The 23,371-nt window shown below is 34.3% G+C and overlaps 5 protein-coding genes across 7 annotated transcripts; 2 read left to right on the plus strand and 3 right to left on the minus strand.

Moving 5' to 3' along the window:
• Window positions 1-337: 337 nt before the first annotated feature.
• On the minus strand, window positions 338-7,109 carry LOC123315018 (poly(A) polymerase type 3). The gene is made up of 9 exons (XM_044900551.1): window positions 6,915-7,109; window positions 6,445-6,780; window positions 6,116-6,238; window positions 5,806-6,061; window positions 4,348-4,559; window positions 3,987-4,284; window positions 3,385-3,794; window positions 2,745-2,948; window positions 338-1,441 (listed from the first exon to the last, which is right to left on the minus strand). Exons 2-8 carry the CDS (start codon window positions 6,766-6,768, stop codon window positions 2,784-2,786), a joined length of 1,788 nt encoding a protein of 595 aa, XP_044756486.1. The 5' UTR covers window positions 6,769-6,780; window positions 6,915-7,109; the 3' UTR covers window positions 338-1,441; window positions 2,745-2,783.
• Window positions 7,110-7,383: 274 nt separating this feature from the next.
• On the plus strand, window positions 7,384-8,197 carry LOC123314564 (PAXIP1-associated glutamate-rich protein 1). The gene is made up of 3 exons (XM_044899917.1): window positions 7,384-7,655; window positions 7,707-7,764; window positions 7,824-8,197. The coding sequence occupies exons 1-3, from the start codon at window positions 7,508-7,510 to the stop codon at window positions 7,996-7,998; spliced, it is 381 nt and encodes a 126-aa protein (XP_044755852.1). The 5' UTR covers window positions 7,384-7,507; the 3' UTR covers window positions 7,999-8,197.
• A 79-nt stretch (window positions 8,198-8,276) lies between these two features.
• LOC123314554 (cyclin-C) lies at window positions 8,277-9,700 on the minus strand. The gene is made up of 4 exons (XM_044899908.1): window positions 9,529-9,700; window positions 9,342-9,448; window positions 9,080-9,286; window positions 8,277-9,019 (listed from the first exon to the last, which is right to left on the minus strand). The coding sequence occupies exons 1-4, from the start codon at window positions 9,558-9,560 to the stop codon at window positions 8,565-8,567; spliced, it is 801 nt and encodes a 266-aa protein (XP_044755843.1). The 5' UTR covers window positions 9,561-9,700; the 3' UTR covers window positions 8,277-8,564.
• Window positions 9,701-9,805: 105 nt separating this feature from the next.
• On the plus strand, window positions 9,806-15,099 carry LOC123314543 (kinesin-like protein KIF20A). 2 transcript variants are annotated; one of them, XM_044899885.1, is made up of 6 exons: window positions 9,806-10,001; window positions 10,806-11,094; window positions 11,195-11,432; window positions 11,503-11,993; window positions 12,048-12,556; window positions 14,625-15,099. In XM_044899885.1, the coding sequence occupies exons 1-6, from the start codon at window positions 9,909-9,911 to the stop codon at window positions 15,024-15,026; spliced, it is 2,022 nt and encodes a 673-aa protein (XP_044755820.1). In that variant the 5' UTR covers window positions 9,806-9,908; the 3' UTR covers window positions 15,027-15,099. The 2 variants fall into 2 exon arrangements, with proteins under 2 accessions (XP_044755820.1, XP_044755830.1); XM_044899895.1 differs by lacking the exon at window positions 9,806-10,001 and adding an exon at window positions 10,550-10,753.
• Window positions 15,100-17,254: 2,155 nt separating this feature from the next.
• Window positions 17,255-23,140, minus strand: LOC123309519. Of its 2 annotated transcripts, XM_044892687.1 has the most exons (4): window positions 20,489-23,140; window positions 20,147-20,373; window positions 19,726-19,801; window positions 17,979-18,118 (listed from the first exon to the last, which is right to left on the minus strand). In XM_044892687.1, exons 1-3 carry the CDS (start codon window positions 22,914-22,916, stop codon window positions 19,763-19,765), a joined length of 2,694 nt encoding a protein of 897 aa, XP_044748622.1. In that variant the 5' UTR covers window positions 22,917-23,140; the 3' UTR covers window positions 17,979-18,118; window positions 19,726-19,762. The 2 variants fall into 2 exon arrangements, with proteins under 2 accessions (XP_044748615.1, XP_044748622.1); XM_044892680.1 differs by lacking the exon at window positions 19,726-19,801 and having other exon boundaries at window positions 17,255-18,118.
• Between the last annotated feature and the right edge of the window lie 231 nt (window positions 23,141-23,371).

Raw genomic sequence — 23,371 nt, forward strand, 5'->3', positions numbered from 1 at the left:
AGAAACTACTTTTATGATTCTCTTAGTATAATTTCAGTCATACTTACCTTCAGTCAACTCAATCCAGGCACTCATTATCTTGATGAACAATTTTCATCATTTCAACATCTCAGATTAAATTACAGAAAAACCTGCTAGTATAAGACGATTCTGAGGTACCCAGCGAAAACATTGTATGAAAACTTAATAAATCAGATCAAAGTCTTTGCATTCAATTGAAAATTTTGCACTATCAATACCTGGAACCTTAGTGGAACGTCATATCGAGGGGGTTTTTCGGTAATTATCCTTAACACAAATTCAGGTGATTGAAGGATTTTAAAGTAAAAAGCAGACATATTGGGGAAAATATTTATTCAGAGATTTTGGATTACAGGTCAAAAATCTAAATATTTACATGTGAAATAATCCTAAATGGTAAACCTAGTATTTCTCAGAAAAAAATAACCTCTAACAGCTTTCTTTCCCCGTTTTGAGAGACGCCGTGTAAATGAAACAAAAAGGAACTAATCAGCGAGTTGAATAAATCAATAATTTCCTTTCAGAGAAAAAATGAGTGAATATGGGCTTATGATGATGAACAAACACAATAACAAAATAAATATAAAATCTCTAGAAATTTCTTGTAATGTGTCTAACCCAAGTGAGAGGCATGTAACGTTTAGGGTGAACAAAAAACAGATCCTATTTGATTCACTTCAGTTTGTCAATTTCAAATTATTCCAAACGATTCTTGGAAATCTCATCTCCGAGTCAGTGAACTTCATCTGGTATCATTGAATGAATGTTTTGGAAGGAGTCAAAGATGTTTCATCATCAGTAACTTTCTCTACCAGTAATTTTCTCGAAACTTCAAGGCACTAGAAAGTACCTTTTAATCGCTGAAACTCGATCTCCTTGGACAACTAGTCCAAATTTTTTTCTTTGATATCTGAACAGAATCTTTTTAATCTCAAAACACGGTTATTAACACAGCATGAATGCTGATTAGTCAGGCCCTTTTATTCCGATTTGTCTAGATCTGGATATGAAAAAGATTGTCAACCACAAGGATTTTCAACAAAATGATAACGATAGTATAACAACAAAAAGTTTAAAACAAACTGAATATCAAAGAGGATTGCTGAGTGTGCACCCGTAAAATATTACCGCAAAGCAAAAGACACGAATAACTTCTATGAAATACTAAGAGTATAAAAAAGTTTTTAAAACAAAACATAAATATTTTGGGGGTTAGAGGATGGGCCGTAGTTATGTACAAAAATTTTTCAGCACACTGATTCACGTTCACAAATCCACATCTAGATCGAGTTGTACATTGCACGTTTTTGCGATAATATTCTACTTGATCATCGCCACATTTACTTCCTGGAATAAAATTAAGATACGTACGTGAATTAGGTGCCATTTTTTAGGATATCCTGATTGCCACCTAAAACATCTGAAAATCGAATGATCAAGTAAGAAATTTGCGACTTTATCCCGATGCATCCAACGAATTTGGAAGAGGAATTTCAGCAAATGTCCCTAATTCCATGTCCAGAGAGGGAATATCGAACACTTGAAGAGCTAGAGAAAAATACACAGCACCCTATAGAGAAAAGTTCTCATAAATTTTTCGACACTTTAGTTGTTGTTCTGTGGCGAAACCATTAATGTTATGCATAAAACACAGAAAAAATCTCAAATTATGTCAAAAAACGTACTTTGAAAACACAGGATAATATATACATTTTCTATCATATCACTTGATTTTGATTGCTGGCACTTTTCCAAGTATTGAAAAAGAATCAAAGCAAAGGCACAAATGGAATTTAAAAAAATTCGTTTCCATTGCAAGTGTTTTTTCGAGTATTCGCAAAGTTAGCCAACATTTTTGAACTCATATCTATGCTTCGAATTCTATACTCTCCTTTTAATGTATCAAATTTTATGCTCAACTTATTCCCCTCGATGAAATCAAAGCCGACTTGACGAAAATATCCCCAGATGATTAATTAACAATAATTCATGATTTTTGCCACGTTCAGAGGAAAACAGAAGACATATAATATTTTTGAAATCTGCGTTTTTTTTCCAATTCAAGGACGACAAACTGCTTGAGCGAATTAGGCACCTTTGCAAGCTCTTTTTCCAGAGAAATAGAGAATGGTGAAAACCATAGCATTATATCATTCTTGTTTTTGTGTACAAAAACTGAGATTTTGACGATTTCAAAAAGTTCATACAACTTTTTTATCTTTGAAAATGAAACTTGAACTTTTTCACATAAAATTTTCCTTTTTTTAAATGCATACTTTTTACTCGATAAAAGTATGCATTTAAAAATTTTTTCCACAATTCCAAAACTAAAAGGGGAAAATTTCACGTGAAAAAGTTCAAGTTTCATTTTTAAAGATAAAAAGTTTTTGAAATCGTCAAAATCTCAGTTTTTGCTAATAACACAAAAACAAGAATCATAGAATACTATGGTTTTCACCATTCTTCATTTCTCTGGAAAAAGAGCTTGGAAAAGTGCCTAATTCGCTCAAGCCCTCCTAGTTTCCGCGATTCCCTCACTGGACCTTCAATTTGGACAGCCTGTCCTCGTTATAATTAGGTAATGGGATGCAAGAAAAAAAAAAACAAGTTAGCCCCCTCCAGCTCGACCAACGAATTTTCGATCTTCAAGATTCGTTAGACGCAGAACAATGGATTCTTGACAACGAAAAAAAAAAGAATAAAATAAAAAGAAGCAGACTTACAATTCTGTCCGCTTTTCAAATTTCACTCCGATGGTTTTATCAAGTACATACGGCTTCTTCTGTCGGTTGAGATTTTTCTGTCGTGGTTGTTTTTTTTGTTGTTGCTTTTGGTGGTACCCCATTTACTTCTTCATTTGAACTAAAGTTGCTGTTCGAGTCCTCGTTACATTGGAGAGTCGCGGAAGTGTTGGAGCTTTCATCACACTATGGTGCAACGGAAACAGGGTTGATTAGAATCGTTCTCTGATCGGAATTTGTACAAACCGTTTGATTTAACTGTTTTCCTGTCATAAAACGCTTGTACTTATTCATAATCGGGTATTTATTTTTTACAGAATGAAAATTTCTGAGATCCTTCACTAACTCGGTGAATCGTCAACTCTTCCACTCGAAACCAGTAGAGTACTTACCTAATTCTGTGTGAGTACTCCCGTAGTCTTGAATAGGAGACTTAGCAATTTCAAACGAGCAATATAGTTTAATTCCGAGTTAGTATTCATGAAGGAATCCTCACCAAGTTAGTGAATTTCCTTTCTGGAAGTGGCGCTAATTACAATATAAGGAACTTTTCATTCTAGGGAACCAGAGGCTTTTTTCGAACATTACGTTGCGGAAAACGGGTAAAATTTGTTCAACTCACCGAAACTCCTTGAATTTCAGTTGATAACCTAGACTTTTTGTTCTCTACCTCTTGAGTATTCGTATCTGACAGACGTTTCTTTGTTTCTACTTTGTTAGTCGATGTTTTCCTTTCTCTCTTTATTAAACTAATGGACACGTACTGTGTGAGCTGTCTTCTTCTGACGCTTTTCGCTTCGAGCGCCATACCTTCTTTGAGCATATTGATATTCAGAGCGTGCTTATTGACGGTTTCTATGAAGTTTTGAATGTCGATCGTCAGATCTAGATTTAAATGTTCCGATTTCGCGAATTCCAAACCGATAAACCACATGATGCAATGCTGATTCTGCTGTTTCTGGGCTTCCAAGAGACTGAAGCTTTCCGGGTTGATATGGGCCAATGTGATGTACTGATTTCTCTCTAAATTACCTGTGGAAGAAAAAAAACAAGTTATATCGATGAAGGCTTTCACTGCCAGATACAAATCGAATTATAGAACAGAAAAGAACTAGTAGACCAAGATATCTGCATTTTAGGGCCGATGCACCTTAAAAAACCATAATAAAATGATTTTCATAAATACTGAAACCAACAAACCAAACTTTTTTGTGTTTCACTTACCTATCAACAAACGAACTTTGCTCTCCACCAATCCGCACCATTCCAGGTGGTCTTCAGCGGTATTTGCACTAACCAACAACACAATGAAATGTCTGTATTTGAGGAAAAACTGTGATGGTTCGAATAGCTTCTCCCATTTTTCCTTGTTCTGCATTATGTCTTCGGTTATTTGTAACCCTTGTTTGAATTCTTCAACCATAATTGACCGTGTAGAAGCAGAAACATTGAATGTGGAATTTTGTTGGGGGTATGCGGGGGTTATGATCGGCATCAGGTGATATCTGTCTTGTACATAAACCTGCGAAAAGAATATCAAATCACTTCAAATAGTTCATAGATAAATATGTAATGTAATACTAACCCTTGGGTCCCAAACTGAAAAGCCCAGATTCACGCTTGAGGGCTGCTTTAATAGAACAGGTTGTGGCCACTTCCACTGGGAGAACACCAAAAAAAATTTCTGCACCAGGGTGGCCGGAGCTGCATTAGGATAAAGCTGACAGGTACGAGCAACCAACATGGCCCAGGAAACACCACCAAGATATCCTAATACGTTACTGTAAATTCCATGTTCTGAAAAATTAAAATTGTTGAATGTTCATGTAATGATTTAGTGGTAGACTTATTCGAAGGTGGTATATCATGAAAATTCTGCATATGAATTTAAAATCACGAATTTCGTCTTTACTCTATATTTTATTACATTTTTGGATTCTCTATTTCAATGCTCAATTTGAAGAAAAGCAAAAAAGGTTCATAATCCACCATAAAACTTAATGAGGTTTTGATGTTCTATTTCAATGCTCAATTTGAAGAAAAGCAAAAAGGGTCATAATCCACCATAAAACTTAATGAGGTTTTGATGTTCTATTTCAATGCTCAATTTGAAGAAAAGCAAAAAGGATCATAAACCACCCTGAAACTTAATGAGGTTTTGATGATTTTAATTCTCAATTTGAAGAAAAGCAAAAAAGGGTCATAATCCACCATAAAACTTAATGAGGTTTTGATGTTCTATTTCAATGCTCAATTTGAAGAAAAGCAAAAAGGATCATAAACCACCCTGAAACTTAATGAGGTTTTGATGATTTTAAATCTCAATTTGAAGAAAAGCTAAAAGGATCATAAACCACCCTGAAACTTAATGAGGTTTTGATGATTTTAATTTTCAATTTGAAGAAAAGCAAAAAGGATCATAAACCACCCTGAAACTTAATGAGGTTTTGATGATTTTAAATCTCAATTTGAAGAAAAGCTAAAAGGATCATAAACCACCCTGAAACTTAATGAGGTTTTGATGATTTTAATTTTCAATTTGAAGAAAAGCAAAAAGGATCATAAACCACCCTGAAAGTTAATGAGGTTTTGATGTTCTATTTTAATTCTCAATTTGAAGAAAAGCAAAAAGGATCATAAGGCATCATAAATTTCAAAGAGAGCTTTGGAAAATGATTGAAATAGGTACAATTTAATGCTTAGTTTATGAACAGAAAAGGGTTAAATGAACCATTGTAAATTTTGCAAAATCTTTGAAAACTAACTGAAATGGAATTAAGTCAATGAGGTTTTAATGCTCTATACCAGGGGTGGCCAACTTTATGAGACTCAAGACTGACGAAACCATCAAAGATATACCAGTAATAAAATTGTGAAAATTTTAAATATTCCATGTATTAATTACAAACTCTGCCAAGATCGACTGGGTTTATAGTCACGATCGACCGGTTGGGCACCCCTGCTCTATACTCTATGTCTAATTGATTACTTAGCTCAATAAAATGAAAACATGAATGTAAAGTATTAAATCATTTTTACTCACTTTTTGCCCACAGCTTGATTGTTCTCAGCGTTAACCTGAAATTCTCTATATTAGGCACCAATCTTAGGATTTCATCTGTCACTCGACATCCATTCAAGCTCCTCACGCACTTCTGGTCCAATTTCCTCAGGAGAAGATCATCTTGTAAATCCATGGTATCGGGAATCTCCTTCAGATCAAGCCTAGCAAAGAGCATATCTATTTCTATACCTTCAAAGTTCATTTTGATCACAGGAACAAAGGCCTCTTCTACACTCTGAAATTCAATTGAATGTTATATCAAAATATTTAAAATGTAGACTTAACTTACTCTGAGATCTGTAACTTCAGACTGTTGCTTCAGTAGTTCATAAAAAGTGCTGAAAAAATCTTCTCTATAAATGTGTCTTGGAGCTACACATAAAGCATCTATATCTGCTCCTTTGTTATGTACCTAAAAAAATCAAATCTCGTTAGTATGGAATATTTACTATTACAAATTCTATAATAATAATAAATTAAGACCAAAAAATAGATACTGCAAACTGAGAAAAGAATTTGCTCAACTTGCAATTATTTTCTTAAAGATCTCAGAAATTTGGGTGTCCTATAGTCTCATTATTGAGGTACAGAATAATATCAATCAATCATCAAACTTACACCAAGTCGGTAACTTCCAAATGTGTATATTTTCCCTCCAACATTTTCAGCAATACTTTCTGGTATGTTTTTGGCAATAGATGTATCTTTAATCCATTGCTTCACCAACATGTTCAATTTTCCTAATATCACTAGTCTGTGATTGAGTTCTTGATCTGATTCAAACAAATCAAAAGGTTTCAATGCTTCAATTAATTCCTTCGTTTTAACTACATCTGATGGTTTAGGATAAGCTGTAGATATGGCAGAAGTCATCCCAAGAGTAGATGGCTTATTTGCCTCATTTTCTTTAGTTTGCTGATTGCTATTTTGACTGGACCACATAGTTATATTAGGCTGAAACAGAAAAGTGAAAATATTAGTTTCCTCCATAATATCAAATTCCGATTTAACTCAAACTGAAATTCCTGAAATTTTATAAAACATCCTCGTTAAAAATCTTTTGTTCAATGTCATACGATCTGACTTACCTCTGTAAAAAACACTCACAATAGTACTAATATTTTATGGTATTGGAAAAATCTTCACGAAAATAAACACGAGGTAATAATTCCTACACACACAAACATAAAAAATTAAACACTACTTATTTAGATGAATAATGTTTCGTTTCTCACTCAAGGAAGACACATTATGACGTGATGACAGACGAAGCACTGAACTCATAGATTAATGCATAGAGCGGAGACATCTAGCCATTGAGCACAGATTATTTTTCTTTTTCTTCCTTCATGTTGTGCTTGCAGACAAGGATAATGTGCGTTATATGACTAGTACTGGTTGTATATTTTATGGATATTGTGTTTTTGGTTTGGTACATCCTCTATTTTGAAATGTACCAAAATTTGCTGAATTTTTTTAATTATAACGAATGGTCATATGTTGAGAAATTAAAAATGTCATATTCAGAATATGATATTCTATGGATTCTTGTTTACATTTGGATTATAGAGTTAGGTTAGGTTCAGAAATTTAAAATTTTAAAGTTGTTTTTTTAGATATTGGTATTAAAGGAATATACAGTTCGTGTCTTGAAGGAAAGATTTAAAAATTCGTCTCAAACATGAGCGAAGAAAGTTTCAATATAGATTGTTCAGATGATGAATTAAGAGAAGTTCAGACTTCTTGGGAACCTTCACCTGAGAAAATCGAAAAACTATATAATATTATAGAAAGAGGAGAAATTCCCGAATTGCAGTGGAAAAGTCCTGGTACGTTATTGGTTGCCAAATTATTTCCTGAACTAATATTTGTATCTTCAGGTTATCGTATGCCCACTCCAGAAAGAAAAGAACAAAACGAAGAAAACAAAACAGTAGAGTAAGTATAAATAAAAAAACTTCCTTATGGTAATCTCTACATTGTTTCAATCATTATAGGATTGAGAACAAGTCAGATTTTGACTTTATGGATGAGATGGGAACGCCAAAATTAAAGATTCGTAACAAAGGAGAGGAAACACTGAAGGGAAGTGCTAAAAAGAAGACCACTTCCCTTGATGGAGTTTTGAGTAACATGAGAAGGCATAATTTATTACCTGCCAAGAATAGCTGATTAGAACACCCATATTTTAACATGAATGATTAATTTTCATGACGAGTTCTCAACTTTCAAAATAGTTCATATTGTACTGTGATTTATGAAATTTTTTAGATCATCTAGGATCTATTGTGTTTATGGGCAAGAAAAAATTCTATACTTGAGTACGTTTCTATCAAGACATAAATAAAAGGTTAACTTATCAAGTTTCATATTTTCAACTTTGATTTAAGACCTAATCTATAGATCTTAGGTGGCGAAATGAGGTTTTTTTGGGTATATTTAAAATAGGGTTTCACACAAAAATTGATTTATTGCAATTTTCTATAGGTTATTCGAATTGAGAAACACTTTCCAAATCACAATTATTCCAATTTAACTATCATTCTATAAAATATAGATTACTATTCTTTTCACTACATTCAAATTGCAAGATATAAAAATTGAAACAAGAGAGGAAACATTAATCATCAAAGTTTCTTCGATAGTTTTAACTTAGATCTTTATTTCGATTGTAATAATAATAAAATCAATCCTCTTCTTGAATGAGTCAAATGAGAATTAGGAACTCTATAATTATTTCATCTTTGTGGAGCAGGTTTGGGCTTTGGCATCTTATTCAATAATCCTTGTATCTCTTTCTTCTCATCATACGTTTTCCAAAGATCAAACAAATTCATTATATATCTAGCAATTTCCTGAATTTTTTCAATATCTACATTCAGTTCAGCAAACCATGTTTTGTGGTCCTTCTGTAATATCACACAGGCTATCTGAAGGGCTCCTATTGCTATTTGATATGGGGGATATAAAAGGCATACATCAGTTCGTAGGGAATCATTGACTACCCTCCATGCCAGAGTAAGGAGTTGTTCTTCATGTCCCATATCTTGAATGAATTGCAATAATGGTCTATAAGGCTGGTAAACTATTAGGCAACAATCTAAATTTTCTAGAAGATAGAATTCACATTCCAATATATGATTTGTTCTGTATGGAAACTCCTGGAGGTAGGCATAATTGAACTTATTCTTAACTGTTGAAAAAAAAAAACGATAGAATAACAGTATACATAATAGCATTCTAATAAACTTACTGACAGTCTGGCAGGTTGTAATCAGCCTAGAATTAGAAATAACACCAAATTCTTCCACTTTTGAAGCTAAAAATATACAAGTTGGTGCTAAAAGTAGGGGATCAATGCATTTTAAAGAATTTCGAGCATAAAACCTCTTGAAGTATACTGTGGCAGTGGCTATCACTTGTTGTCTTAGTTTTAACTGTTCACCTAAAGTTTGGATCACTAAAATACATATGATTAGGAACCAACAATGAAATAGGAACTGTAAAATATTTACCACTTGCAAAAAATATAAAAATCTTCTGGTACTCTTCTTCTGTTAGAATTGATAGATCATGTCTCCTTTCTCGAATCAAATCTTGCTTGTCCAGCAGCCACTGTTGACTGAACATCAGAATTAGTGAAATCTCGAATGCTTGAGGAATTGAATATACGATATACATTAATATTTTCATTACACTTACTGGTGTGAACTTTGCCAGAAATTTCCTGCCATTGAAAACCTCTATATAACAGGCTCCTACTTAAAAACTAGAAGCTGACATTGATCACCACAAACCTAAGAATTGGTTTTTCATTTTTTTTTTCGGTACAAAATTTAAAATTGATGCCCTGAAGAAAATGAACTGTTTTTTCAAGTCAAGATGCAAGAATTCCTAACCTAAGTTTAATTTCTATGTCAAGTGTCAGATAATCTGTGGTAATTTGAAAATTTAAATTGGACCGGTAAATAACCAAAATGAAATATGTTATCTGTGAACAATCCAACGATTGAAACACCGCAGTCGTTTTGTTTTTTCAGTTTCGAATTTTGAAAAGATTTGATTTCCAACTAATCACCAGAATGAGGTTTACTTTATTAAAAGCTCGGGATTCGAGCATAATTCTTTGTCGTATGACGAATGTAGAAATTAACGATGGAGAGGAATCCGTTGTTGTAAGTTGAATTTGACAATAATCAGGAAATTGAAATATTCCTTCAAATAGATACAGAACTTTAGCAATACTTTTAGACCCTCTTAGTATTCATATCTTGAAGGTCTTGATAGAGTCAATAATCATTTTCAGGGAGAGAGAGTAAACATTGAACATTTGGAGGTTGCAAGGCTCAGAAATAAAAATATTAGCCAAACTTGATAGGATAATAGCCTGTAATCCTCCTCATCGTATTCTCATTGTTCTCTAAAGAGATCCAGAAATTCCAGAGTATTTTTTGGGTGCACTTTGAAGTATAATTTGATTTAACTAACTTATTTATTATATAATTTTTTTTATATATAAGCTATTTGCAAGATATTTAGCTAAAATATATAAGTTGAGTAATAATTCGTACTATGCTAGGTGTTTGACTAAGAGATAAGATTTGACTTTATTGAAATTACACGATTCTATTTTTTCCTGCGGTTGAACCTTGAAAAATACTTTCATTAATTAAAATGATTGTAGGTCTATTCCTTTATCAAATTCCAGTGGGTTGACAATATCATGTCATATTAATTTCATTGATACTTTTGAATGTCAAATTTTTTGTGTAAATAGTCTGTTCTCCTTCCTTCAATTCTCATCACACCACTCACCTCATCTCCATATCTTCAGCCTCATCCATCCTGACACATAGCAACATACTTGGGGAATATGAATTATTTTTTTAACAATGGAATATTTGGTGATATATTTGATTTTATAGTCGTAAGTAAAGACGGTGAACTTTTATGTTGAGTATTCACCTTTTTGGTTGAAGGAGGAAGACCATCTCCATGTTTACTTGAGGATAAAGGATGGTATCGACAACTATGAAGATTTATATGAAGTTCTAGACTCTCAAACTGTTGCTTCTAAAGTTTCCGAAGGATTCAACATAATAAGGAATTCTAAGGATGACGTTATGATGAAGAAATATAACTTCTCGAAAATATTCGGGCCCAAAACAACCCAGTTGGAAATATTTAACGAACTTGTTAAAACAAAGCTTTTGAAATTCATCAATGGTCATAACTCTTCCCTATTGACTTATGGGGTTTCCAGCTCTGGTTAGTCATTTAGAGTCTTTCTTTTTATGATGTCTACTGTTGATACTCATTATGGTCTTTCTTGTATTTGAAAGGTACGATTTGAAATTGATCTTTACAGGAAAAACATACACAATTGTTGGAACTGCTGCAGAACCTGGTGTGGTCCCTCGTTCATTGGAATATCTCTTCAGGACTCTTCCTGTTTTGTCGAAAGTCCCCACAGTAAAGCCTATGCCATACGGAAAAATCGTAAAATTAACCGATGAGCAAATTCAAAGGGAAATCGATTTGAAAGAGGAATTACTCAATTTCAATTGGCCCAACAGTGCTAGAAGTGAACATATTAACACATATTGGTGAGTAACAAAACAGAAAATTTTTTATATAAAATATTCACCTCACTGTGGATTGGTTTCCCATTTTTAGTAAAATGCAGTCTCGTCTCAGTGAAGATCCTGTTGCAGAACTTGAGGATTACTCGCATTTGGATGTAAGCGTATGGGTTTCATTCACAGAAATTTATAATGAGCACATATACGACCTGCTACAATCGAGGAGTTCGAAAAAGGAAAAGCTGAAATTGGGTTGCGCCAACGGCGAGACTTATGTGAAAAATTTGAAGCTTGTACATGTAACGTCAGGGTTGGAGGCTTATCAGATATTGCAATACGGCCTGCACCATCTGAACTACGCGAAAACGAACATCAATGATCATTCCAGCCGATCCCATTCCATATTCACCATCTGGCTCACGCAGACAGGAAGGAATGTGACGGAAGAATGTCACATAAGCCATTTCAATTTTTGCGATTTGGCAGGTGCTGAGCGCTCCAAAAAAACACTCAATGTTGGTGAGAGGCTGAAGGAATCCAACAACATCAACACTTCTTTGCTAGTTTTGGGAAGATGTATAGCAGGTAAGTGATAACACATAATTTTTCGAACTGAGTTCATTTATTCACTTATTTCAGCTGTCAGGAAAGCTCAGCAATCCTCAGATCATCACATCGTTCCGTTCAGAGAATCGAAATTGACCCAGTTGTTCCAAAAGGCGTTATCCGGTTTGGAGGACATCTGCATGATAGTGAATATCAATCCGTGCCGCGAACTTTTCGATGAAACCCAACACGTGTTGAACTTTTCGGCGATCGCCAAAGATATCGTGGTTGTCGAACGTCCAGTGGTGCCCCCGAAGCGCGATGAGAGGATTTCTCAACTTCTGAGCAGGACCGTCGAGCCATCGAACAGCGTTATCGGATTGGAGAAGGAGAAGACGATACAGGAACTGAAGAACGAGCTGGCCGAAACCGTTTGCAAGTTGGAACTGGAGGAATTGGATCAGACGAGAGAAATTGAGATGATGAGGAATAGAATCATGGCGGAGTATACCAAGCAGTACGAGGAGCACAATGAACAAATGGAATATGAGTTATTGGCTTTGAAGAAGAGGTTGAGAGAGCAGAACAAGAAGCGGTTGCAGGTATTTTTTTTTTATGCTTCGAGAATTTTCAAATATCACTAGCAAGTTTTTCGAATATTGCCAGCTAGCTCCATCGGAGTAATATAGAAAATTAAAAAAAAATTCTTGTCAAAACAAAATTATCAGAATCTGTAACAAATTCTGTTTATACATAGGGTGAGTCTTACAAATATTTCAACAGTAGATTCTTGAGGTCAAAAGAAACACTTTTTTCCTATACCATCTTTCTGATTCGGCCCTGATAAAAAGATATAGCCATTTTGAGTTTTCATAATGAGCTATGCTACCCCTGGAAAAACAAAATAACCTTAGGAATAACTAGCTAAATCTGTGACACTACACATTTCTGGATCTTTCAAACAGAGTTGTATTCAGCCAAAGTACCCAATTTTTCAAATTTCACAGATACTTTTTGATTTTTGAACTTCAAATTACTCGAAAACGGCGTATTATACGAGAAAATATGAAGAATACTCTTATTTTACAAAACGTTCAAATATTCATTAGATAGCGTACAACTTAGTTTCCACAGTTGGAATTTTTGGTATGTAATGGTCATAATGAGAAAACTGGAAGACGTGGGTGATATCTTGTATTCTAAAAAGATTAATCAAATAAATGAAAAACTTTATTCTGAAATTCATTTCATTCAATGCAACCGTTTGTGAGATAACAATAAAGATAACATTTTTTATGGTTTTTCAACAGCCTGTAACTTTTAAAGCGAGCTGATTCGGAAAAATGGTGAAGGAAAAAGTGTTTCTTTTGAGCTCAAGAATCTGCAGTTAAAATATTTGTATGAGTCAAAGACTCGTCCTGTATGTATGTAACGCTTTGTTGTGGACAAGTTACAAGTCGCAATTTTGAAGTTATCGAGCTGAATTCTGCCAGGATTAAGCAGATTTACTGTGTTGATGATCCTATTAATTATGGTGAAAATCGGAAAAACGGCTTTTGAGTTATTAAAATTTTCCAAAAAAAAATTTTTGTGGGCATGTACGCAGAATGTCGGTGCTCATCTGAGACGCCTATTGATTTCGATCCGAGTCAATCCAGCCGTTTTCGAAATTTACCGAAATTTCGGGCCCCTTTTTAAAATTTTTCCCCACCGGTATGGGAATTTTATTTGAAGTTATGCAAGAGGAAATGTTTTTTTCGCAAAAAAAAACGTGAAGCAGTCAGATCTACATCAAAAGTGGTAATTTGGGAAAAACTCGAAATTTTTTTGATTGATTTCTTCATTACAGAAGATTATACTACGGTGCGCCACCTGGTTCAAATTTTTTGAGTTAATTCTCTTGTAATCCTGTAGGTCGAAGCCACTTCATTGAATTTACCAATTTTCTGATCTACTTCGCAGGTAGACCTCCCCTCATATTGTTCCTATTTTGGGCATTATGGCTGTTCAGGGTGGGCAAAATTCGTTGTCTACTGAGAGGATCTCGAGAACTATAGCAGCTAGAAGAAAACGGATGACACATTTCTGGGCTCATTTTCGGAGAAACAAAGAATGGTGAAAACCGCAGCCTCCTACAATAATTCGTTTTTGAGTTGGACAATTTCGTCAAGTTCTCATAACTTTTTTGTCTTTGAAGTTACAAATCTGAAACTTAAACTTTCTACAGGCACTTTTTTACGTAGTATCCACTGATGATCTCGAAATATTTTTTCATTTCGAATCATTAGGTGAACATTCATTTTTTTGAATGCAAACTTTTATTGAATTTGATATTTTTGAATTGGAAAAAAAATTTTTGTCAGTAGATTCTTCGTATGAAAGTGCCTAAGAAGGTTCAAGTTTCAGATCTGTAACTTCATAGACAAGTAAGTTATGAGAACTTTTCGGAATCGTCAAAATCTCAATTTTTGTTTATAACTCAAAATCTAAATATGATAGGCCGGTTCTGTTTTCATCTGAAAACAGTGGATTAGTCACGAAAAAAGAGCTTGAGAATGTGTCATCCGTTTTCTTTTAGCTGCTATAGTTCTCGAGATCCCCTCAGTAGACAACGAATTTTGCCCACCCTGTATAGAGATTAAAGTCCCTCCAACAAACATGAACTTTCAGGTGGCCAAGTTGGAATTAATGCAAGAGCTTGGCGTGAACGTCTCCGATATACAGGATGACGACTCTGACGCTTCCAATTGCTCCAGTAGGGAAGCTATATACGTGTCCAGTTCAGACGATGAATCAATCGAGTCTGATACGATAGAAACGATAACTATTGTTAGTTCGGATGAGGAAGAAGAAGAATCAGAAGTGGATAAATGGAGGAGGAAAGTCGAGGCGCAGGAAACTTTGATCGCAGAACATCACAAAACCATATCCCGTCTTACGGAGCAAATAGAAGAAATCAAATTACGGTATGGTGCAGATATGGAACAGTTGTTGATCGAGAAAGATTTGAAAATTCAAGAGTTAATGGAGCGTGTACAAGAGATAGGAGAAGAAAGTCCTTTAATATTATAAATTTTATAGAAAATTAATATTTATAGTTCATTTGTAAGATATTTTTTTTAAATATATTCACATGTTGATTATTCATGAAGACTTTAATTCAATGCCTTTCAAAATGCAGCCAGACTATCCATATTTGAGAAATAATCTCGTTATTGCCAACATTGCCTTGATTAACCGAAGATGAGCGGAAAGGTAAGTAGAAATCAAAATTCATAGAAAACTGTCCAGTCGATCTTGAGTTATACATGGTATACCAATAAAAAATGGCGACTTCCTTTTATATATATGAAGATTCAAATGAAAAGCTCTTTGCCCTTCATAGGTTACTTCACTTCGTACAAAAATAAACCAAAGAATAACATACATGAAAGTTTATTCTTGTAAAGCTATCTGTATAAATATAAGCTAAACATAAAATATAATAATGTAGAAATAACCACATATATCTCAAAAATCAATATTATGTGTAAAAGATTCTTTACCGATTGGACGAAAATGCGTCAGTCAAAAGCATAGTTTGAAGAAATTGACTCGATAATTAAAAAATAAATACAATTAAATTTACATATATATTTTCTGTGGTTAACATGTCGTTTATCAAAAATGAGGAGAGTATAGGACGAAAAATATCTAAATTGCAGAATGGTTTCATCGATTTTGGGAACACCACCAAAATATAAATATATGCACAAATGTTAATTTACAAGTTATCTGAAATCACATTTTTGGTTCCTATAACACAGATATTACAGTCTAAAAAAACTCAAGCATAATCCAACAATAAACTTCAGATATATACAATCACTGTTTCATGTGACAAAAAAAGGTATGATTTCATTCAAATCACTCTTCTCCGCTGATGAGAAAAAGATCATCTGAGGTTGTCCGATGTAAATTGAGGAATTATTAAATAAGAAATATAGGCATATAAAGAAATTCAGAAAATAATTGTTTCTCACCTAATATTTGAAAGAATGTCCATTTCCTTGGTTACTAGATCCCAATAAAACTTTCCTGACAATTTTTTTTTCATTTCAAAGTGGCACTATCAATTATTGAAGATCATTTGGGAGATCCATTCCAGATAGTTCATTTAGATAAATTTTCAATCTACAAAACTGAAACCTTCAAATTGCTAAAATATCGGGAGTATTGAAAAAATACAGGATATTTCTCGCCAAGTGTCCATGAGAAGTATGGAGAGAACAGAATGAGATATATTCCTTCACACTGACAAAAGTTACAGAGTTGAAATTTGAACTAACCTCAAAGAATACTCTCTAGATTCTACTTGTTGCCTAAGTCAATTAGAATGTTTCCCGAGGAAGTTCAAAATGAAAAAACCCTATTCCAGCCCTGTGCTTTGAAAAGGCCTTGTGGGGACAGTCAAACCTGATCCTTTGGCTCTTTCAAGCTTACTTTGAAGGACCTCTGTAATTGTTCACCCTTCAGCATAATCAGCTCAGGTTAGAGCTTGTTTGATGAGCTGACCAATTACATCAACGAATTCCTTTGAACATCAGAAACTATGTATACTGTAGCAGATAATGTGTAGATCATATGAGCCATTTTGATTTAGGGCCAAACCAGCTGGTTTGTGTTGAAAGGTAATAAATGGGGAAAGTTTCAAGTAAATGCATTAGTTTATAGAAGCTGGTAGTAACCTTGGCAATCCATAAAAAATTAAAACCTTTGAACACAGAATTCAGGTGATTTAAAATGCAAATTTACGATGATATGTTTAGATTTGGCATTGCATGAATTCAAATATACTTTGCCCACGATTATAATCTACTTGTTTTCATCAGCATTCATCACTTGTGATTTATGAGTCATTATTCACTGATGATCTAACAAAATCTGGTCCATCAAACTCGACTCTCCCAACCACACACATAGAGACGCTTATGATCAGAAACCCAGAAACCTGAACTGGGAGCGACTGTGTGAAATGTTAGCTGTTTATTTTAACAATCGTGAACAAAGTAGAGTATTCTACTCGCATATTATGTCTATTATTCACTTGGATGATTTACCAAACTTGACTTCGCTTCGTAATCGTCATCCGCATGAATAATATCCAATATAACATGCTTGTTGAATAATATACTTTTAATTTGTATGTTGAAGTCGATCATCGATTTCTTCATATAAAACCTAAAAATAAAAAAAAAGAAACAAGCGTGATGATCAAAAAGAGTAGTGGTGTGTTTGTAAATACAACAGAACTTATGAGATATTGTCACAATCAACATTTTATTCAAATTTTCAGAAACAAGTGATAAATCTTAGTTATATATAGCTGTGTGCGATTTAATATAATAAATGAATAATAATTTAATGGATATAAATAGAACATCAGGTAATAAAAATAATGATAACGGTATCTTCAACATTAATACTTTTAACATGCACAGATTTGGGCAGGTGATAATTTCAGTAGTTATCCTTGAGAAATAATCCCATCATGACAGAAACACAGGAAGGTGATATAATAATGGAACCGAAAATAATTTTTGTATGAATTATTTCTGAAGCAGTCTGGATTGGTTTGATCAATCGAATTGATCTATAGCTGCCAGAATATATTTATTGCTCATGAACTTTGAAAATTACCACCTATCCAAAATCGGTGATAAAGCTCCGAATCAAAGAGTATCAGAATTTTCTACGAAACATTCAATTAAATCACCAGGAATGAGGCTTGAACGGCGAATCTTCGCCTTCCGGATTCTTAACGTGACATTCAAGAACTGAAAAACTCAGAAAGCCATACTCATCGCTACCAATCCAACAAATCGAGATAAAAAAATAAATTAAATCAAAGCCGACATTCCGTATGATCACATTCCGATTGGTAATAAGCTTCATTCCCGGTGAATTAATTTCGTTAACGTACGAGGAGTTAATCGAAAAAAATCCGATAAAATTGAACCTCAGTGGTGAATGCGTTCTCTGCACGTGTTCCTCAGGCTCATCCTTGCCGGACTGAGTTCGCAGGGACTAGGGGTGGGGGGGCTGAAACCCTCGTCTGCTGACAGTGTCATGTCATCTTCTTCGGAACTAATGAACTGCTCCATAGCGGCCGTTCCGTGAAAACTCTACCGAAAGAAGGCAATAATCGTGAAATATAGACATCATATTTGAAATTCTTAATGTTGGTAATATCCAACACTAGAAAACTTGCACGATTCCGAAGATGTGAACCTAATTTTAACCCATGACTGCGTTAAGTCACAGCCCCCTTAAACAAAGTGTTTAAGAAGCCAGAGGTTTAGTGGTGCGGCCTTCTCTCAGTGGGTCACGTGAAATATATTGCAGCCAATCAAAACAATGGATTAGTTTATGGATTGCCAACGAATATGCAACTATCCTATTCCATAATATCCAACAAAATTAATCTCTTTTTGTCATCCCTGTTGCATTAAAACGTTATTTTCTTTTTTTTTAACCATTGAACGTGATATGTGATTTCTTTTGGGATGCAAATTATTGGAAATATTACACATTTCTTCAAGACTTCCAACACGATCATCATATGATATCAATATGATCTTTTTCATTTAAATGAACCATTCTTAGAGTCAGATCCATAAACAATTTTAAAGTACCTTTAGTTTTAATAAAAGAAACTGAAAGAAGCTTCAAAATTGGATAACTTGCATATGCAGTGATAACCCAAATTGAGGAGAATTCCCCATTATGAAACTGGCTTTGATATACGAATTCGAAATAACAAGGTCATTTGAAATTTGCAAAAAGATACATTTAAATTGGAAAAGTTGAGGATAAGGACAACTCAACTAAAGCCCTATCAATTGTTGAGCATTACTCTGGATCATTCCGCAAAGTTTCATAAATATCCTCCTTTTCGTATAAAAGATGTTCACTTGGTTCCATTCTTTATCCGGACTCTGTATATTTAATTTTGAAGTTGAAAGTATAGAAAATGTGTAAAAAAATATTGATAATGCCTATATTCATATAACTTAAAATTTGATGCGCCAGAAACCAACGAAAAATTCGATAATATGATGTGATCTCATTAAACTCAATTAATTGCTATATGTGAATGAAAACTATTGAATGAGTTGTGTAAATGTGCAAAATACTGAAGATGTGTCAGAATGAAAATCAATCTGTTAGTACGCTGCTGTTTTATAAGCTAGTGTTAGTTAGAAAAGAAATTGTGAGGTACATGTAATCCTTGAAATTAGAGATGTCTACACATAATCGAAAGCAGAACGTTGAAGAGTGACACTAGATTTTTGTAACAAATTTCGACGTACTCATCTTCTGTACTATCCTAGACCCATTTAACTCAAAAAAACCGAACGCGCAGATATCATATCAAACACAGGGTGTTTCATGTAAAGTGTTCCACTACAAGTACCTAGAGATGCAAAGCTTAATTATGAGGGAAATAATTTGAAATATAGCGAGGGACTCACATTTTCGTCCTATACAGAGTAAAATGTGTCAAATTTTCAGGGCCAGCTGACTAAACGGACTATAGATACTTCTAGTGGAAATTTTGCTTTTAACACCCTATATTACTCATTATTTTGAACACACGACTGTCTGCTATAAAAAATCTTGAAATTTATTGGACAGAATCAGGTAGTTGTGGATAACTCATCATGGAAATAAATTTTGAGAACGATAACAATATGTAGACATCTCTTTTTCAGAGATAATTTTGACTTACATAATTTATTATAAATAGATTGGTATAGCTTCATATGTCACAAGTTGCCATCCACCTTGTTATTTAGGAAAGACACCTGAAGTATGCAAATAGAGAATGAAAAACAGAAAATAACAGCGTTTTTGTGGATGAAGAGAATCTTCAGGGTTATTGTACTATTAAATGTTTAAGAGTAGAACATTTCACATGCAAAAAAAATTGCATGCACAGAAGGGTCTTTCAGCAAACTCTGCTGGCTAGTAAAACGTTCGTTGGGACAAATGAACTACCGACAATGAAAATACCGATTTATTCACTTCCTGTATTTTTTTTAATCGAGATTAATGATGGCGCTTATAGAAATGGATTCATTATCAAAAATTTGGGACTTCAATATTGAAATATAAAATTTTAGCACGTAATTTTCGTGTGTTTTACTCACTTGAGATCGGTGAACAGAGCTGGAATGGGAGGGTGAGCTGTCACACTCGTAGGTATGATTTTTTTCGTTGTAACTTTGAGTCATGATGCCTTGTCGCTTTTCCATTTCCTTCCGTTTCCCTTCAGCAGCCGCCTTGATTGGATCGTAGCTTTTCCGCCTCTTCCAATTCTGAAAGTCAACTTCTCTGCTGGTGAGAGACGAATTACTTCGACCTCCAGACTTTTTCGCTGAAAATTAGGCCTTGTAAATTGGAATATTCGTAATTGAAAGCGCAAGAAAGATCTGATTATGAATTTGTTGAATTTTTTTTTCCATTAGAACTATGCCTGTAAGAAACAATACCTGATGTCATATCCTTCGGACTCTTTTGAGGAATGGGCCCCTTGCCAATCCTCATACTAAATCTACCGCTATCTGTCCTCGACATGACTTGCGCCTTGGGTAACGGTTGTTTGGGGGTTAAAGGCAGTGTTTTTGGCACATTTTTCGGTATATTCAGCTTCGGAGAACTGACCTTTTTTGAGATATTTGTCATGTACCTACTCTGTATTTCGGTTCTTGTGGGTTTCCTATCTACTGATATTGCACGTTCCGCCCTTTCCGGCATGAATTTTCTCCGTACCTCCGGCGTATTGGGGCATTTAATTGAAGAATTTGAGGGTTCAGATTCTAATCGCCCCCTGCGTAAGCTAAAAGCACGGTTGTATCTGGTTTTCGTCAACGAAGTGTCTTTTTTCTTGGCCAGGTTCTTCTCGAAATCCTCTTCAGAACTGGATTCTGTATCGCCAAACTTATTCCTATCAATTTTTGGGTGATCTAGAACTAGAGCAGGTTTTTGGGGTATTCCAGATTTCAAGTAGATGGGAGATGAATTTTTCTGAGCTAGCTCATTATAATTCAGCTCATTCTGGATGTTTGTGTTCTTACTGTTTGAATTGACCTGATTTTTTGTGGAAAAACTGCTTGATCTTCTTATGGGACTATTATTTGGAGAATTTTGTATTTTGTGCATTACCTGGGCAACACTGCATTGATTAAACTTATTCATGTAAGTTTGATCAATACCTTGTAAATTCTTTGATTGAAAATGTTCTAATTTGTTGGAAATTTTGATAGCTCGTCCATCAAGGGAGTTATGACGGGTGTGTGAAGTTCTTTGTTTCAGCAAACTCTGTGCAGTGTTATTTAAAGCAATTTCATACTTGTTATCCAAATCACTATCCTGATCACTATCTAACGAAAGTCGTTTTTGTAGAGAATTTATACAGCTCTGTGTAGATTTCAAATACGATTCCGTTTCTATACTACTATCAGATAAATCTATGTTTTGGGAACTATAACTGTTTCTGCTTCTTGGTCTGGACAAAGTATGGACAGGAGATGGAATTTTTGACGGTGAACTATTTCCAGACAGACCTCCAACAGCTGGGGGAAGGTATGAAATGTTTTCACTTTTCACTTCTTCTACATCGGAAGTGTCTTCCATATCTCTGCTTTTAATAGATATATTCTGGACATTGATCACATTAGCTGAAAGTTTAGGAGTAACTACTTTCTTATAACTAAACTGCTTTGGAGTATGCTCGCCCTTATTCTTATCATCAATGTAATCTTCTACTTGTATCTCAGACTTTGTTAAACTCAGCTTCCTACAACGTTTCTTCTCAGGTTCTTTATTAGTTCTAAATACTCCGCTAGATGTCACTGAAATCACACTACCCCGATCTAAAACCATGTCAACTTCATTCTTTTTTGGTTTCTCACTTGAAGTTTTCAAATATGTTTCATTCATTTGATCTGCTTCACTAGATTTTTTAGACCCAATGCTTTCTGTAATCGATAGGTTCTGAGTAGGAGATAAAATAGGAGATAATAGTTTATCACTATTGCTGAGAGATTTGACTTGAGGTGGGGACACTTCTAAATTCAGTTTACTGTTGGTACAAGTATTCAGAGAATTTGATTTAGAATTATTCTGCAAATAGTCATCGAAATTTGCAAGGCTTCTTATATATTCTTGTGTCTTCTCAATGCCAGACATATGTTCAATTTTAAATTCTCTATCTATACTCATTCTCAATTTTTGAGCCTCAGAATAATTATCAGCATCTAAAGTGTATGTACCTGCATCACTTACAGTATCAGATCTGTCAAAATCGAACTCTGTACCATCTACAAAATGTTCATCTTCTAAATCAACTACTTTAATGTCATTTAGAGTTGCACTTTCAGGACTAGAATGTTGCCGGGAAAAATTTACTTTCCTATTGTTTGAGCTTAAAGGTAACTCTTCTTTATGTTGTGGACTTATGGGACTGATCAAATCCAATTCTGGACTCGAGGTATCTTTAATTTCAATTTCTGGACTAATAATGTCACTCAAAATTGAGCTAGGGAATGACTGGGTCATTTTGTTAGTAGTAGCGTTTTTGAGCTGAAGGGAAAGGTCCCGTTTCAAAAAAGTTTTTATTTTGGTCTTGTCACTTTTCTCATCACTGGAAAAGTATCCATCAGACTGGAAACTAGACTTCCTTGGTAAGTTTCCACTTGAGGGATGTTTTTTCTGAACTATACTCTCTGCTTTCGTTTCAATTTTAGACAAGGATTGGCCTCTCTTGTGTCTGTTTTTATATTTTTCAAATAGAGTTTTGTGTCGTTGTAAATCTATACTTTTACCCTCTCCAAAGTCAATTGTGAAGGCAAGAGGCTTCGGTGAACACACTGATGAGGTTTCTTCCTCTGCGGACTTAGAATGATCTTCTTCACTCATGACTCAACCATGAAAAATTTCAACAACGTTCTACAAAGATGTTATCATTTCAGCACACTTAACGAGAGCATTCTATAAATAATCCAGACATATCACCAACACATTGACTTCATTCTTTTTTCATGAACACAAAAACATTCTTTCGATAACCAAAAACTTTTTGGACCTAACTACATTCTGTTTTCTGTTTGCAAAACGAACGATGATGACAAAAATCAACTTGACACATTACACTTGACATATTTTGACAACTTGGATTGGAACACAAATGCGAGAATCCAATTAGGTTTTCTTTTGATTAGCAATTCTAAATATGGTCTCCGTTTCTCATCTATGGTTCTTTAACACCTCTCGCGTCTTTCGTGCGGGAAATTCAAATTAAATTATTTCAGTCGACTTTTTACTTGAACAAGAGTGAACAGGAAGTCTCATCATGTATCGACCATCTTAGGCTG

The sequence above is a fragment of the Coccinella septempunctata genome, chromosome 1, assembly GCF_907165205.1.
Source record: "Coccinella septempunctata chromosome 1, icCocSept1.1, whole genome shotgun sequence".
In the NCBI taxonomy this organism is placed as follows: Eukaryota; Metazoa; Arthropoda; class Insecta; order Coleoptera; family Coccinellidae; genus Coccinella; species Coccinella septempunctata.

Coding starts and splice junctions, on each gene's coding strand:
- LOC123309519 (XM_044892680.1), bottom strand. CDS start 22,916: ATGAGTGAAGAAGATCATTCTAAGTCCGCAGAGGAAGAAACCTCATCA. Junction 20,374..20,488: donor TCCGAAGGATATGACATCAG/GTATTGTTTCTT, acceptor CCTAATTTTCAG/CGAAAAAGTCTGGAGGTCGA. Junction 18,119..20,146: donor GCTCTGTTCACCGATCTCAA/GTGAGTAAAACA, acceptor TTCTTTCGGTAG/AGTTTTCACGGAACGGCCGC.
- LOC123314564 (XM_044899917.1), top strand. CDS start 7,508: ATGAGCGAAGAAAGTTTCAATATAGATTGTTCAGATGATGAATTAAGA. Junction 7,656..7,706: donor ATTGCAGTGGAAAAGTCCTG/GTACGTTATTGG, acceptor TTGTATCTTCAG/GTTATCGTATGCCCACTCCA. Junction 7,765..7,823: donor GAAGAAAACAAAACAGTAGA/GTAAGTATAAAT, acceptor CAATCATTATAG/GATTGAGAACAAGTCAGATT.
- LOC123314554 (XM_044899908.1), bottom strand. CDS start 9,560: ATGGCAGGAAATTTCTGGCAAAGTTCACACCA. Junction 9,287..9,341: donor TTTTATATTTTTTGCAAGTG/GTAAATATTTTA, acceptor TATGTATTTTAG/TGATCCAAACTTTAGGTGAA. Junction 9,020..9,079: donor TACAACCTGCCAGACTGTCA/GTAAGTTTATTA, acceptor TTTTTTCAACAG/TTAAGAATAAGTTCAATTAT.
- LOC123315018 (XM_044900551.1), bottom strand. CDS start 6,768: ATGTGGTCCAGTCAAAATAGCAATCAGCAAACTAAAGAAAATGAGGCA. Junction 4,285..4,347: donor TTTCAGTTTGGGACCCAAGG/GTTAGTATTACA, acceptor TTCTTTTCGCAG/GTTTATGTACAAGACAGATA. Junction 2,949..3,384: donor CTGAAATTCAAGGAGTTTCG/GTGAGTTGAACA, acceptor GTTGCACCATAG/TGTGATGAAAGCTCCAACAC.
- LOC123314543 (XM_044899885.1), top strand. CDS start 9,909: ATGAGGTTTACTTTATTAAAAGCTCGGGATTCGAGCATAATTCTTTGT. Junction 11,095..11,194: donor TTATGGGGTTTCCAGCTCTG/GTTAGTCATTTA, acceptor TGATCTTTACAG/GAAAAACATACACAATTGTT. Junction 11,994..12,047: donor TTTGGGAAGATGTATAGCAG/GTAAGTGATAAC, acceptor CACTTATTTCAG/CTGTCAGGAAAGCTCAGCAA.